Here is a 15,186-nt window from a genome sequence, read left to right as displayed (position 1 = left end):
TCAACTTTACAAGGTATTATTATTAGCCCCATTTACAGAGAGATCAAGTAACTTGCCCAGGGTCACACAGCAATTCAACGGTATCATATGTGAACCCAAGCCACATGATCCAGAACCTGTTGTAATCAACGGCCGTGTTTTGTTTCTTGTCAGGTTAAGTGGGTACCCCAGAGCATCCTGACATGCAGTACACACAAAACAATGAGTAATCCAAGACCTGGACGTGGTCCAGGGCTTGAGAGCGTCTGGCACTGGGATCAATCCAAAAATCAATGCTTAAACAACTGTTACCTTTACCCTCAAACTGTCTCACTGTCTGAGTGCTGAGTTTGATTCAGGGCTATGGAAGATATTGCTCTGTGGGTATTAAAGTTTAAAAGTCACAATGCCAGTGTCAACAGCCCAATAAATGGGGAAGGAGGTGCATTTTTAAAAATACAAAGTTAGCATTTGGAGTGTAGAAAAGAGCTTGGTTGCATTTCTAGAGAGCAAACCCCCCAAACCCCAGCGACTTAGGAATTCTGAGAGATTTCTATAAAGTGTGCTTTCCTTACAAGAATGAATTGGATCCCTCTGAAGAGCTGCGTCTGTTCTCTGCTTGGAGAAGCACTTGCTGCAAACTTCCCTGGAAAGTTTATCCGATAGAGTGAGCCTGTTGCAGGAAAAACAATGGGCCCTGATCTCATATATTTTTTTAAATAGTTAAAAGGTTAAAAAATAACCCCTCTCCCCAACCATCCTTAGAATTACACTTTCCAGAGAATTCTACTTCCCTTTCCTGGTAGATATAATCCTAATTAAAAATAAATTACGTGCTGTATAGAACTTGAAATGGAAAAGATAATCCTATTACATATGAGAATATATACTGATTTTCTTTCCCGCTAAACTGTGGGAGATATCAGATCAGGCTGAGCCCCCCATTGTCGTCGCTTTGAAAACTTTCCTAGAGCCCTAATCCGTCACGTGACGCCGGTGTCAATCTCGGGGTCTGCACGCGAGTTTCACAAAGCAGGCATTAGGCTCGGCAACAGAAACCCAGCTTTGCGGAGCCCGCAACATTTGCATTCAGAGAAAACGCCGGCCATTGTGCGCTGTGTTTGTTCTCAGGATTTCGAGACAGTTGCCTGCGAAGTTGCTAAAACCTAGAGAAAGGGGCTCCTTTGAGCCAGCCTGGGCCTTTGGTATGATAACAAGTCGATTTGAGCTGCTTTTGTGGGGCTGGATCAGCGCTGGGGGAGGGCGAGCTCCCCTTCCTTCCCCCCACTGCTCCGGCCCCACCTCCCGGACATTTTGTTTCCCCCGGGAGTTGCTGTAGGCGCTGATGCGCTATTTTAAATCGTATTTCCATAATCTGGAGGCCGCAGGCGGCGGGACCCCGAGCTCGTTCTGCTCGCGTGCCTTCACACCTCAACCGCCGGCTCGGAAGGCGGTGTTCGCCGCTCTCCGCCCGGGGCTCTGCGCCCTGTGCGTCCTGGCGCCGCCGCTGTCGGGGTCACTTCCGAGCGGCCGAGTCGCTAGCCCAGGATAGAATGCTTCGGACCTGCTACTAGCCGCCCTACACCCCTCCTCCCGCCTCTTGGTTTATGGCTGCTCGCCCACTCCCCCGCCCCAGCACGCCTTCCCGTATTTCAGCCTTGAGAATGAGCATGAGGACGCGAAACGCTTTGAGTAAAAATATTAGTTTTGTTTCTCCAGCAGAGCAAAAATGAGACAAATTTAAACAGCGAACGGCTGGGGTCCTGGGGTCCTGGGGTCCTGGGGTCCTGGGGTCCAGGCCATAACTGAGAAGAGCGGGGACGCAGGGGGAGCAGTCGTGGGCTCGGGCTCCCAGCCACTCGCGACCGTGTTCTAGCCAAATGTCTACTCATGGGAACAGCTGAAAACATCCTTTCTCTGCGACTCTGGCCCCACTGCCCTCCCCTCACCCCTCCAGGTTCTCGACTCCGCAGGCGCAGCACCTTGCGGACCTGACCTCTCGGGGTTACACTAGTGGCAGTGGGGAGGCCGCTGTCCGACTGCCGAGTTCTGAATCTGCTCGCGTCTGGGCTGACCAGGGAAGGTGGTCGGGGGAGGCCGGGGCCTTGGGAGCGCTAAAGGTCACCAGCAGGCCCCAGGCCAGGGTGGGAGCGCTGCTGGGCTCGGAGAGAAGGCAGAAAGTTCTTTCGGCTGTGCCTATCACCCCCCCACACACACACCCTGCCCCGCCCCAGAAATGTCCCTTGGGCAGGAGCAAAGAGAGCGCAAGCTATTAATTGGCAGCTGGGCGGGAGGGGCGTGGGGAGTGGAAGAGAAGTCTAGGAATTGGGCTCCTGTAGGGGGCGTCGCCCTTTCCTCTTCCTGGCCCGGCTGCTGTTGCCTGGCTTAGCTGCTTTTAGCAATACCAGGGCAGCAAGGTGGAGAAGTCGTAGAAAGGAACCCAGAGGGAGGATCGCTCTGAGGAAACCCCCAACTGTCCACCGCCCTGCCTTCTTCCTAATCTCAGAAAAGCTTTTGTTTATTGATCGCTGGGGCTGCATTTTTTTTTCTCTTTGGCAATTACAAGGCTCCTACTTCATTCTCTCCTCCCCCCCCCACTGCACCCCCACCTCCCTGCTTAGTCTCCCTACTCTGGGGCGGGGCGGGGGGGAGCTCCTGAATGTCTTCTGAAAAGACCCCAGGACACATTCACTCGGGTTGGAGGGAAAGGAAAACACAGATGGATGCTGACAGCAGGACTAAAATCTGGATTCGGAAGAACGTTTACTAAATGCAGTCTGCTTATCAAATTCATCGCCTTAAAAAAAAATCTTCCACTGCACGGCTTTTGCTTTTACCTCTCCTCCTTCTTGTGTATTTGCATAACCTGCTCAATAAAGCTCTTCAATAAGAATTCGTCTTGCTCCGGCTTGGAGCTCCAACTCCCTGGTCTTCACGGATTCTGGGGGTCCGGGGGAATACCTGTGGGGGGCCGCGCCAAGCCCGGCCAGCGCCGGGATCCGCCCAGCCCAGAGTTTGGCAATACCGAAGCTCCACACGTCTGTAGGCAGATGGTTAAGTTCCCCCAGGTTCGTGCCAGGTTGCAACGTCATGCTGTGATTTTGTTCTTCTGGAACGGGATGAGTGTTGCTTCTCGGAGCAGCCCTATTAGAACAGAAAGAAAATCCTCTAAATAGGCGGAACAAGGCATCAGGAGGGAAAGTTCTCTAAATGCACTTTAATACGAGCCGGGTATTGTGTGGAATTCAGCACCCATCACCGTTTAGCCGGAGAGTTATGGCAGTGATTGGGGATGAATAGAGGAACATAATGGATACATGTGGCGTTTGCTCATTATATTCAAGTTAGCCCAAGTCCGCGGTGGAAACTGTTCAACTTTCTCTCCCCTTAGCTTGTCACAATGAAATAATACAGACATTGGGGCCTCCAATGGGATCGCCTGCCACGCCATTCTATTTCCACTGCTAACGAGGGCTTCATAAGCCTTTGATACAGTCTGATCTTTGAAACCTTTCCAAATCTCCTCAAGCTTATGCTAAATCCTATTTGGAACTTTTTTTTTTCCCCTGGCCTGCTAGCGCCCAGGGCTTAAGAAAACCATTTGGACAGTGACATGCATACTAACACATCGCAGAGCTCTTTTCTGAAAAGGAAGTGGCAGCCTTGATTGCCGAAGCTCACACGAGCAAAACACAATTGCGTACACAAATTTGAATAAAATCAATCTTCCCTCTTCCTTGGGGCTCCTAAATCAAGACGCTATTTCCGCGTGCCTTGGGAATCAGGAAGAGAAGACTAGCAAGACCTTACTAGGCTGAATAAGTAGGTGGAGAGAAACGGGCGAGGTTGAGAAAGCTTCCGAGATGCAAAACGCAAAAAAGGGGGGGGGGGGAATCCCGAGCCACTGGAGCGGAATTCCTGCGTGCTTATTCGAGCAGCCAGCCCTGGACAGCCACAATTAAAACCATCCACTCCTTTTACTCCCGGCGACCTGTGCCAACTCCTCTGTATTCAGGGCGCCGACAGGAAAGGAAAAAAGGAGAAAGGAGTTAAAGAAACAAAGAAAAGATCCCTAATTTTCCTTTCTTGTTTTCCCCTCTAAGCCTTTCCACATTAAAGGGATTGTCAGAGGCTGGCGTAGGAGCGGCGCGAGGGCGAAGCTGCCATTGGCTGCCCGGCTCCGGCGATTTGCATATCGGCTGCTATAAAACCGGAGGCTGCGCGCAGCGGCGCAGCTCCAGCAGGAAGGAAGGGAGAGGTGTACGGTGTGGGCAGGTCGGCGCGTCCTCAGAGCCCTCCGGAGCCTCGAGCTGCAGCCCGCAGATCTCCCGCACAGGGCTCGCAAAGAGCGTGCTCCTAGGAGCCTGCGACTCACGCCCGGACCTGCAAACCAGAGAGAAATTGCTCAGCCTCTTGGAATAGCACTTGGGGCTGGCGGCATGAGTCCAGGGAGGCGCGGGGGCAGCCCCTGCCTTTTCCCTTTACAGCTCTTCAGCCTCTGTTGGGTGCTCTCAGTGGCCCAGAGCAAGACAGTGCGATACAGCACCTTCGAGGAGGATGCCCCTGGCACGGTCATCGGAACCCTGGCTGAGGACCTGCATATGAAAGTATCCGGAGACACAAGCTTCCGCCTGATGAAGCAGTTCAACAGCTCGCTGCTCCGGGTGCGCGAGGGCGACGGGCAGCTGACCGTCGGGGACGCGGGCCTGGACCGGGAGCGGCTGTGCGGCCAGGCGCCACAGTGCGTGCTGGCCTTCGACGTGGTCAGCTTCTCGCAGGAGCAGTTCCGGCTGGTGCACGTGGAAGTGGAGGTGAGGGACATCAACGACCACGCTCCGCGCTTCCCCAGGGCCCAGATCCCCGTGGAGGTGTCCGAGGGCGCGGCCGTGGGCACGCGCATCCCGTTGGAGGTGCCTGTGGACGAGGACGTGGGGGCCAACGGGCTGCAGAGCGTGCGCCTGGCCGAGCCTCACAGCCCTTTCCGCGTGGAACTGCAGACGCGCGCGGACGGCGCCCAGTGCGCGGACCTGGTGCTGCTACAGGAGCTGGACCGCGAGAGCCAGGCCTCCTACAGCCTGGAGCTGGTGGCCCAGGACGGCGGCCGCCCGCCGCGCTCCGCCACCGCCGCCCTCAGCGTGCGAGTGCTGGACGCCAACGACCACAGTCCGGTCTTCCCGCAGGGCGCAGTGGCCGAAGTGGAGCTGGCGGAGGACGCTCCCGTGGGCTCCCTGCTGCTCGACCTGGACGCGGCGGACCCCGACGAGGGCCCCAACGGCGACGTGGTGTTCGCCTTCGGTGCCCGCACCCCGCCCGAGGCGCGCCGCCTCTTCCGCCTGGACCCGCGCTCGGGCCGCCTCACCCTGGCAGGACCGGTGGACTACGAGCGCCAGGACACCTATGAGCTGGACGTGCGGGCCCAGGACCGCGGTCCCGGGCCCCGGGCCTCCACCTGCAAGGTCATCGTGCGCATCCGCGACGTCAATGACAACGCTCCGGACATCACCATCACCCCGCTGGCAGCCCCGAGCGCACCTGCTGCCTCTCCCTTCGCCGCCGCCGCCGCCGTCGCCGCTCTCGGGGGTGCGGACGCGACCTCGCCGACCGGGCCCGGGACGCCTGAGGCCGGCGCCATCTCGCTGGTGCCAGAGGGGGCGGCGCGCGAGAGCCTGGTGGCGCTGGTCAGCACCTCGGACAGAGACTCGGGCGCCAACGGGCAGGTGCGCTGCGCCCTCTACGGGCACGAGCACTTCCGGCTGCAGCCCGCCTACGCGGGCAGCTACCTGGTCGTGACCGCGGCGTCGCTGGACCGCGAACGCATCGCCGAGTACAACCTGACGCTGGTGGCCGAGGACCGCGGCGCGCCCCCACTACGCACCGTGCGACCCTACACGGTGCGCGTGAGTGATGAGAACGACAACGCGCCACTCTTCACACGGCCGGTCTACGAAGTGTCGGTGCGTGAGAACAACCCGCCGGGCGCCTACTTGGCCACGGTGGCGGCCCGGGACCCCGACTTGGGCCGCAACGGCCAGGTCACCTACCGGCTGCTGGAGGCAGAAGTAGGCCGCGCCGGGGGCTCGGTGTCCACCTATGTGTCGGTGGACCCGGCCACCGGGGCCATCTACGCGCTGCGCAGCTTCGACTATGAGACGCTGCGCCAGCTCGACGTGCGCATCCAGGCGAGCGACGGTGGCTCCCCTCAGCTCTCCAGCAGCGCCCTGGTGCAGGTGCGGGTACTGGACCAGAACGACCACGCACCGGTCCTGGTGCACCCGGCGCCGGCCAATGGGACCCTGGAAGTGGCTGTCCCCGGGCGCACGGCAAGGGACACTGCCGTGGCGCGCGTGCAGGCCCGGGACGCGGACGATGGTGCCAACGGGGAGCTGGCATTCGAGCTGCTGCAGCAGGAGCCCAGAGAAGCCTTCGCCATCGGCCGCCGCACGGGGGAGATCGTGCTCACAGGCGACCTCTCGCAGGAGCCGCCGGGCCGCGTGTTCCGGGCCCTGCTGGTCATATCCGACGGCGGCCGCCCCCCGCTCTCCACCACTGCCACCGTCAGCTTCGTGGTGACAGCAGGCGGCGGGCACGGGCTGGTGGCGCCCGCCAGTGCGGGGAGCCCGGAGCGTTCTCGCCCGCCCGGCTCTCGACTCGCGGCGTCGGGGCCGGCGCTACAATGGGACACGCCGCTGATCGTCATCATCGTGTTGGCCGGGAGCTGCACGCTGCTGCTGGCCGCCATCATCGCCATCGCCACCACCTGCAACCGCCGCAAGAAGGAGGTGCGCAAAGGGGGGGCCCGCCGGGAAGAGCGGCCCGGGGCGGCGGGCGGCGGAGCCTCGGCTCCCGGCTCCCCGGAGGAGGCTGCCCGGGGAGCCGGGCCCAGGCCCAACATGTTCGACGTGCTCACCTTCCCTGGCAGTGGCAAAGCGCCCTTTGGCAGCCCCGCGGCCGACCCGCCCCCGCCCGCGGTCGCCGCGGCCGAAGTGCCGGGCTCGGAGGGCGGCAGCGCCACGGGGGAAAGCTCCTGTCACTTCGAGGGGCAGCAGCGGCTCCGCGGCGCGCACGCCGAGGTGAGGCCTTCCTTCGGCTGGGCGCCCCGCTCCGTGCTCCGCGGACAGGCTGGGGGAAGGGACTGGAGGGGTCTGGGTGTGCCTGCACGGGAAATGCCTAACCTGTCGCGCTTGTTTGTTTCTTGTCCGACCCTCACCTCACCTCCTCTCCCCCGCCTGCCCCGCTTCCCCATTCCTTGCTGCAGCCCTACGGTGCTTCTCCCGGCTTCGGAAAGGAGCCGGCGCCCCCTGTGGCGGTCTGGAAAGGACACTCTTTCAACACCATCTCTGGCCGAGAAGCGGAGAAGTTCAGCGGCAAAGACAGCGGCAAAGGGGACAGTGATTTCAACGACAGCGATTCCGACATCAGCGGGGACGCTCTGAAAAAGGATCTCATCAACCACATGCAGAGTGGTGAGGACTCTTCTTTCCTGCCAAGTTCAGCGTTCCTCCTCTCCCTCCCTTGCTGCCCTCCCGTCAATCTCCGTTCCCAGCCCCCTCCCTCTTCCCCACTTTTTTCAGTCCTCGGAGTTTGGGATCCCGGCCTTCATCAGACAGCCGATTTCAAAATGTCACGTCGAGGTAGCTCCACCGCTGAATAAAGATCACTCCCATCCTGTTAGGTGGAGGCAGGGCTGATGCTTCTGCTCCGCAGGGGCCTAACTTGCAGCAGAAGAAGCTGAGCCAACTTCGTCTGAGAGTGGCTTTACAGGAAGGAGTGTTCTTTCAAATCTTGAATCACCGCGTTTACTTTCATACTCACTTTCCTTTTCAGCCGCCCTGACCCTGCCTGACATTCTGAAGAGGGAGGCGTAGTTGTGTGCAATCTCAGTAATAATCCTCACGCTCTCTCCCTTTCTCTTTTATGTTAGGACTGTGGGCGTGCACCGCTGAGTGTAAGATCCTGGGCCACTCTGACCGCTGCTGGAGCCCGTCATGCGGAGGACCCAACACACATCCCCCGCCTCACCCACCAGCCCAGATGTCTACCTTCTGTAAAAGCACTTCCCTGCCTCGGGATCCTCTTCGCAGGGACAATTACTACCAGGCCCAGCTGCCCAAGACAGTGGGGCTGCAGAGCGTCTATGAGAAAGTGCTACACAGGGACTATGACAGGACAGTCACCCTGCTCTCCCCTCCCCGTCCAGGGAGGCTCCCAGACCTGCAGGAGATCGGGGTACCCCTCTATCAGTCCCCCCCTGGCAGGTACGTGTCCCCAAAGAAGGAAGCCAATGAAAATGTGTAACCCCATGCTGCATGTGTTCACAACTTATACAGGTCACTCCGAGAAGCCCCTAAGTTATTGACTGGTTTCAGTGTTGTATATATTAAATATGCAAGATGTGCCTTAAAATGAAGCTGTTGGAAGCTATTTCCAATCACATTGGTACTGTTTGGTATTTGCAAACAAAAATGTAGTTAATGTAATTTTTATGAAATGTGTGCAGTATTTAATTTTTCTTATCATGCTATTGACTTTAATTTTACTTGCAGCTTGCCATTTTCTTAGTGTTTTTAACCTGTACATTGTGTAATGTAATGTTTGTATATAATGAAATTTTGTTATATTTTTATATAATAAAAGCTAAAGTGGAAGTTATTGCCAAAGGAACTGTCTGTAAGACAAAAAAACGTGGGAATTACTTAATGGAAATTTATCTTTCTCCTGAAACAACCTAGTGTTTGAGAATTTTTGCCTTGCCAAGTATACCTTGTATATCTTGAGTCTGTGGTAGATTTCAAGTTCAATGTTATTTAATTACATTTGGTTTTCTGTAAACCGAACCATGTTACTTATAAGCACAGTAATAAAGGATTTGTCATGTGTCCGAAGAATCTGCTAATTGCTTTTCATGAAGTTGCCTACAGTTAGACATTCACAAATAATCTGAGTGCCAGAATTAAACCTTCTTTCAAGTGCTAATTATTTAGGCATTATTAATATTCACAGCAATATTAAACTTCCAAGTATTGGAAAGTCTCATCTGAGCATTAAAAATACTTTATTTTGTAAATCATGTGCATCTCCATTTACATCAGGCACTCTATAAAAATTTTTTTTAAAGATTTTTATTTATTTTTCGACAGAGAGACAGCCAGAGAGAGAGGGAACACAAGCAGGGGGAGCGGGAGAGGAAGAAGCAGGCTCATAGCGGAGGAGCCTGATGTGGGGCTCGATCCCATAACGCCGGGATCACGCCCTGAGCTGAAGGCAGACGCTTAACCGCTGTGCCACCCAGGCACCCCAATAAAATTCTTGTCCTCATTTATTCACTCAACAGATATTTATGGAGCATCTACAAAAAGTAGAGAAAGCTGTTTGGGCTGTTCATTCACTAATTAAACATCTGTTGAGTTTTTACGAACTGCAGTAACTCCCCTAAGAGCTGCAGTTCGAGGTTAAGAAGACATAGTCTCAAGGAGCTCTTAGCATATTAGGATGTTAATAGCAAAAACACACTCAAATGTATGGGTGAAATGACATGGTACTTGGGATTTGCTTTAAAATATTCTAGAAAAAAACATGGGGCTATATGAAACAAGACTGATAAAATATCAATCCTTATCAATGCTGCCATTGAGTACATGGGGAGGCGGGGGTTAATTATACCGATCTATTTGTGTGCTGTGTGTACTTAATGCTTGTTATGGAAGGTTTTTTTAAAAAGACACTCAAAAGACCTATGTCTATGTCCTATACTCTATGCATTCATCTGAAATTAAATGATAATATCGAGCGCTAGCATTTACTGAGCAAGCTTTAATGAGAGCCAAGGTCCTCACAAAGCACTCTGCATGAATTATCTCATTTAATCCTCAAACTACCCCCTTGAGATTTATAGATAAGGAAACTGGGGCACAGCAAGGTTAGGTAAAATGCCCAAAGTCACACAGTGAATCGGTGGCCAGAATGAGGTTCAAACCCAGATTATTCAAGACAAGAAAATAAAATGAAGCATCAAGAAGGTTTTCTGTTTTGTTTTTTTTTTCTTTTAACTTGAAAGAAACAAAAAGGTGGAAAAGTCCCAATGCATTGCCTTTACTGCCTGATTATTGTTTAGCCCTTTATATTTGTGAAGTGCCTGTGTCCCTTTACTACTAATTATAGAGTGTGAGGCACTGTAATGAATAGAGGAGCCCTCAAAGCTGCCTGTTAACGTCATAACTGAAACCAGTGGTGGCTCCAAGCTGAACAGCAGGGTGGGCACACACGAGTGCTTTGCCACCCACGGCCTGCACAAAGTTCAGCGGTTTCTGCAGGCAACTGAGCTGAGCATGTGCCTGACAAGCTCGGACAGCCCAGACCTCAGGGTCTAAAAGAAAATGTTGGCTGTGGCTGGGTTACCAGACAGCTCCAGAGCCATTAAGACCAGCCCCCAGCAGAGAGACCTCAAGGTAGAACTCCCATTCTAACATCTACGTCTTTATTCTTGAGCTAGTCCCATCAAATGCAGAGCCCAAGAACGAATAACCCCACGCTGCAGCCTAAAAGCATCCAATCTCTGATGTGTTTCCCTGCTTTTGTCCTTCAAAAGTAAAATAATGTCTTTGTCATTATTTTATTTTGTACCGTGCAAACTATTTCATTACTCCAAAAAATCAGTTGTCAAAACTTCACGGTCACATTTTTCCCTTAGAGGAATGACCATTAAAAGATCTTATTGTTGCTTAGAACTTTAAAAAAAAATCAGACATACAATTCAGTCCTTAAAATTGTTTTTTTAAAAAAAAAAAAAAAAAAAAAGGAGGGGAGGAGAGGGGCAAGGGGAAGGGGGAAGTCTCCTAAGGGCCAACAGCAGGAGCGCTCAGAAAAATGGGAGCTAAATGAAAGAGGCTTTATGCTTTTCTCTAGAAATGTTGACTTTCAAGCACATTTCTAAGAAAATATATTGCTTTATTAAATTAAATGAACAGAGTACTTAGGACAATGTCCAGCCCATGGTAATACTTGCTACACTCCATCTTCCTCTTTCCTTAGCTTCCTTGAAAGCCAGTCTCCACCGTGACTATCAGTGCAGTCCCACCACTAAGAAAGACGACACAGATTCAGGATGTCTGGCCTTGTTCGGCCTCCAGTTTGCTTTCTTCACTTCTCCCACTCTCAATGTGTAGTCCAGAATCTCGTGTGTGCTCAACGCTCGACAAACAAGTATGGCTAAAGTAAACATTACAGGCCAGTTCACAAACCTTAGCGATCTGTGATGGTACCATAAACACCCCTCTGGAGATGGAAAGCCACAACCCTTGGGCACCATGGCAGCGAGCTTGGGGACATGGGAAAGCCCTTGGGGGAAGTCGGAGGTCACCTTGAAAGAGAAAGCTAAAGCCAGACTTTACTTATTTCATAGTTTTATATCTGGCCCCATTGACTTGGATGTCCTACACTTCCTATAATAAAATATCCATCAAAGAAACCACTTCAGAAAATTAAAATGTAAGTGGTTTCAACATCTATTGAAAAATACATTCTGAAATAGAGTGAAAACAGGATGCATGTCTCCAATACAAATACATACGCACATGGAGAGAAAATATATACATAATCAGGATGTGTTCCATGCCATAATTAGCTAACTATCTGGCTTATCTCACTTGGCACATATAAGGTTTTATCATCTAAAAATTCCATTTTAGAAAACAAGCATATTCCCTTTAGTATCAAATTCAGTAACAACAGGATAATTGGAATGCTGTAAGTTTTAAAAGCAAACTGAAGCAAAGTAATACAGTGCTTGATGGGGCTCGGTGCTTTGCAACAACACAGAAGGGCTTTGAAAACACTGTCTAGTTTTCAACAGCTATGCAATAACTCAGGAGAGTATCTATTATTCCCTTTCTTCAGAGGAAAATAATCTGCAATGGAATTCACCAACAGGTTAAAAGTCACCTAATAAGTGAACAGCAGGTAGGAAGAGACACCAGCCTGTTTTAAAAGCCATCACTTAAACCACCAGATGAAATGTGCCCTTTTCCCCAGGGGAAAAAAGTCTTCAGTTGTTATCAGAGTACAAGATTTGCTCCCACAAAACTTGTAAAACAAATTTCAACATGTCAGAGTGAAACCCATATAAGTTAATGTGAATTAGGGAAATTATATTTGCCAACCCACTATGACATGTGGCTATATCGTGGACACTTAACGACTCTGCGTGTCCAGATGAAAATCATCCCCCTTTCCCTGCCACCATTACCCCCGCCCCTGAACTAGGCCCCTGGTGATCGTTTTAAACTCAGTGAATAGGACTGCAGTTCATAGACCAAACCCAAAATACATGTCATTTTCAGACTCCACCCTATTACTTTCCTCCACTCACCAAGATCTGTTGATTCTATTTTCTAAATATCTTTTTCAGGGTTCCTTCACTCCACTGCGGCAGGTGGGATGCTCTGCCCAACTCCTTACCCTGAGTCCACCTGAGCTTCAGAGGACACCTCAGGGTGCCCTGTGATCATCTCCACTGCAAATGCCTGTCTCTGCTGCTTGGGACTTCCCGAGGGCTTGGGGCTCCAATACAGAATAAGTTCTGCGGCGGGGCCACATTCAGCCTGTGCACAGAGCCTTCTGGAAGTACGGAGGATGTAAGATCAGCCAATTTAGGGATGAATTGGGAGGCGAAACACCCCAGCTTTCCAATCCCATGGAGGGACAGTTTTGAGTTGTGTTCTCCACAGTTCCCCTGAGACCCCAAGTGAATCTCAGCCCCAGGTGCCCGCAGCAGCAGCCCACCCTATGACAGCCCCCTCGTTGACATTCCTCTTTCCCTACCTCACTTTTCTCAGCCACCTGTGCCTCCTGGGATCACTTCCCACATAAATTTCATGCACCTAAGTCCTTGCTTCAGTGCCTTCTTTTAGGGGGTCTGTCCAGATCAGGATGGCAGCCTAAGAACAAGAACAAAGATACCATTGTTTCGTGATTACTGTGTTCTAGGCACCGCACCAAGCACTTTACACTCAATCCTCACAACTTTGTGAGGTCAGTCCTCATGAAGCCATCTTGCATATGGGGAAAGCGGGACTCAGAGAAGTAAGGTTAAGTCAGAGAGACTTGTCTTAGGTCACACAGCTAATATTAGGAAGGGCTGGCATTAAAAATACAGAAAAAGAAATACTGCCTTACTCAAGCTCTCATTGTGTTTTTCTTGGGTTCCAGGACGAATGTATCTGCTCTGTCTGTCCCCATCCATTCCAACTTCCACACTGCTTCCATAAAGACCTTTTCTAAATATTTGATCTCATCACTCTACTGATTAATACCCACATGACTTCCCATCACCTGTAGGATAAAGTCTGCAGTGCTGTCCATGGCATCCCAGGGTCCTGGTGCTCTGGCCCCCACCTCCCTCCCCAGACTCAGTCCTGCTGCTGCCCTTCTCCCCACCAGCCCACCTGCTATGCACACCTGGCACTTCAGCCACAAGGATCTACTTACATTTCCCCACTCCATCCTGGCTCTTCTGCTGGGACTGCTGTTCCATTTCCTCTCCCCGTTCCTCTTCTATGGTCCTTTCTTCTTATCCTTCAAGACTACTCAAGAATCACTTTACCCCCTCTCCCAGCCACCATCCATACGGGGCAGGGTGCACCTCCTCTGTCCTTCCTTAGCACTTCCCAAACTGAAGGGCATTGCTGCTCTGCATGTCCATCTCCCCCCATGGCCCATGAAATCAAGGACTGTCTTTCATCTCTCTATCCCCAGCACCTGGCTGGTTCATAATCAGGAGTCAACAAAAAGCACTTGCTGAATGAAATGATTTACTGAGCCAACCACAAAAGGTCATGGTTATACACCATAGCCAAGAGACTCTGCATCTACGAGTCACACTCCTCCCCACAAGGGGACTGTGCTAAATATGCCTCCAAATCAGACAGGACCAACAGATTCAGTCTCTCGTCCACCCCAGCTGGCCTAGTGACTGCAGGAGTGCTGGGAGGCCACAAAAATAGCACCAGCCACCTTACCTACTGAAGATCAAGCCTTCCCCATCTTCCAGTCTCAACGAAGCAGCATCTCTGAGACCCAATTCAGCCACTCCCAGAAGTGCGTGGGCACCATAGGTCTGGAGATGTGACGTGGTCTAGTCCATTTTGGTATCTAAAGCAACATGGCACAAATACAAAAAATTGGCAAAGCTACACTTTGGTCTAGGCGAACACAGCAAACCATACAGTTGATGAAAGTATCTAGTTGCTTTCTTTGCTAAGTGTTTATTAGGCTCTGATTTTGTGGAGACTTGGTCTAGTTTGCTCATGTTTCTTCCTAACAATTCTGGGAAAGTAGCCGCTGAGGAGGTGAGGGTTTGCCTCTCACGAAGGTCACTGGATCATCCGAGGAAGAACTGGGCTGTTGGCAGTAGTGCGTGAGTGGGTGGAGATGGAATCTCAATTTTATTCAGCAACTGACTTTCAGCCATCACTTAACCTCCTTGTGATTCATTCTGCTTATCAGCCAAAAGCCCTTAATCACCGGCCTCACTGGAGGCCTGCGAATGAACTAATGAAGATGCTGAAATGCAGCAAGAATGCTAAGAGCTTGGTCAGCCACCCTCCTGCACTATAGAAACTCAATGTCACCGTTCTGTCTCTGGAGTTCCTCCCTATGCCTTTGGTGGGGCATCTCCCAGACTATATCTGCATATGAAAGCTAGTAAAGAGGCCATTCTACCAAATCATCTCAATTTTTCCAGGAACCCATATGAAACTCTTAAGTATCTTCATAATTCCTTCAATTCCTCATGTAACTTTGGGGGATTGTTCCTGAGAAGCACAGCCTGAGATGGGGATTCTTATGAAAATCACTAACTGACAACGTGGTCTCAGGAGAAGGGGAGAGAAGCCAGCACAGGAGGGCAGGAGAAGAAAGCACTCCCGTGAAGGGAGCTATCATGAGCCCTTGGCTGCTCACAGCGGCCCGGAAGGAGTGCACAGGCCCCAAGGATGGGGGCATGTTTTGGGGCGGCGGCGGGGAGATACCAACAGCATCCACTCCAGCAGCGCTTCTCAAGTCAGAATCACCTGGAGGCCTTGTTAAAACACAGAGTGCTGGGCCCCGGTCCAGAAGCTTCTGATACAATAGGTTTGAGGTAAGGTCCTACAATTTGCATTTCTGACAGGTTCCCAGGTGATGCTACTGCTGCTGGTCCCATGACCATCCTTT

At 52.1% G+C, this 15,186-nt stretch overlaps 1 protein-coding gene across 3 annotated transcripts; it reads left to right on the top strand.

The window, feature by feature from the left end:
* The first annotated feature begins 4,092 nt into the window (after positions 1 to 4,092).
* On the top strand, positions 4,093 to 8,859 carry LOC100481324 (protocadherin-8). Of its 3 annotated transcripts, XR_004626759.1 has the most exons (4): positions 4,093 to 6,758; positions 6,899 to 7,049; positions 7,235 to 7,442; positions 7,901 to 8,033. XR_004626759.1 is itself a non-coding variant. In XM_034665269.1 (3 exons), exons 1-3 carry the CDS (start codon positions 4,419 to 4,421, stop codon positions 8,272 to 8,274), a joined length of 2,922 nt encoding a protein of 973 aa, XP_034521160.1. In that variant the 5' UTR covers positions 4,093 to 4,418; the 3' UTR covers positions 8,275 to 8,859. The 3 variants fall into 3 exon arrangements, 2 of the variants coding, with proteins under 2 accessions (XP_034521160.1, XP_034521159.1); XM_034665269.1 differs by lacking the exon at positions 6,899 to 7,049 and having other exon boundaries at positions 7,901 to 8,859; XM_034665268.1 differs by having other exon boundaries at positions 4,093 to 7,049; positions 7,901 to 8,859.
* The last annotated feature ends 6,327 nt before the right edge of the window (positions 8,860 to 15,186 follow it).

This window comes from Ailuropoda melanoleuca, chromosome 7 (genome assembly GCF_002007445.2).
Source record: "Ailuropoda melanoleuca isolate Jingjing chromosome 7, ASM200744v2, whole genome shotgun sequence".
Taxonomy (NCBI): Eukaryota; Metazoa; Chordata; class Mammalia; order Carnivora; family Ursidae; genus Ailuropoda; species Ailuropoda melanoleuca.
The sequence above is the reverse complement of the archived record's forward strand: the minus strand, read 5'-3'. Positions and strand labels throughout refer to the sequence as shown.

Bases quoted from the DNA above. Each gene is read 5' to 3' on its own strand.
- LOC100481324 (XM_034665268.1), top strand. From the start codon at position 4,419: ATGAGTCCAGGGAGGCGCGGGGGCAGCCCCTGCCTTTTCCCTTTACAG. The intron at 7,050-7,234 runs GTGAGGCCTTCC...TCCTTGCTGCAG, and splicing joins TCCGCGGCGCGCACGCCGAG to CCCTACGGTGCTTCTCCCGG. The intron at 7,443-7,900 runs GTGAGGACTCTT...CTTTTATGTTAG, and splicing joins CATCAACCACATGCAGAGTG to GACTGTGGGCGTGCACCGCT.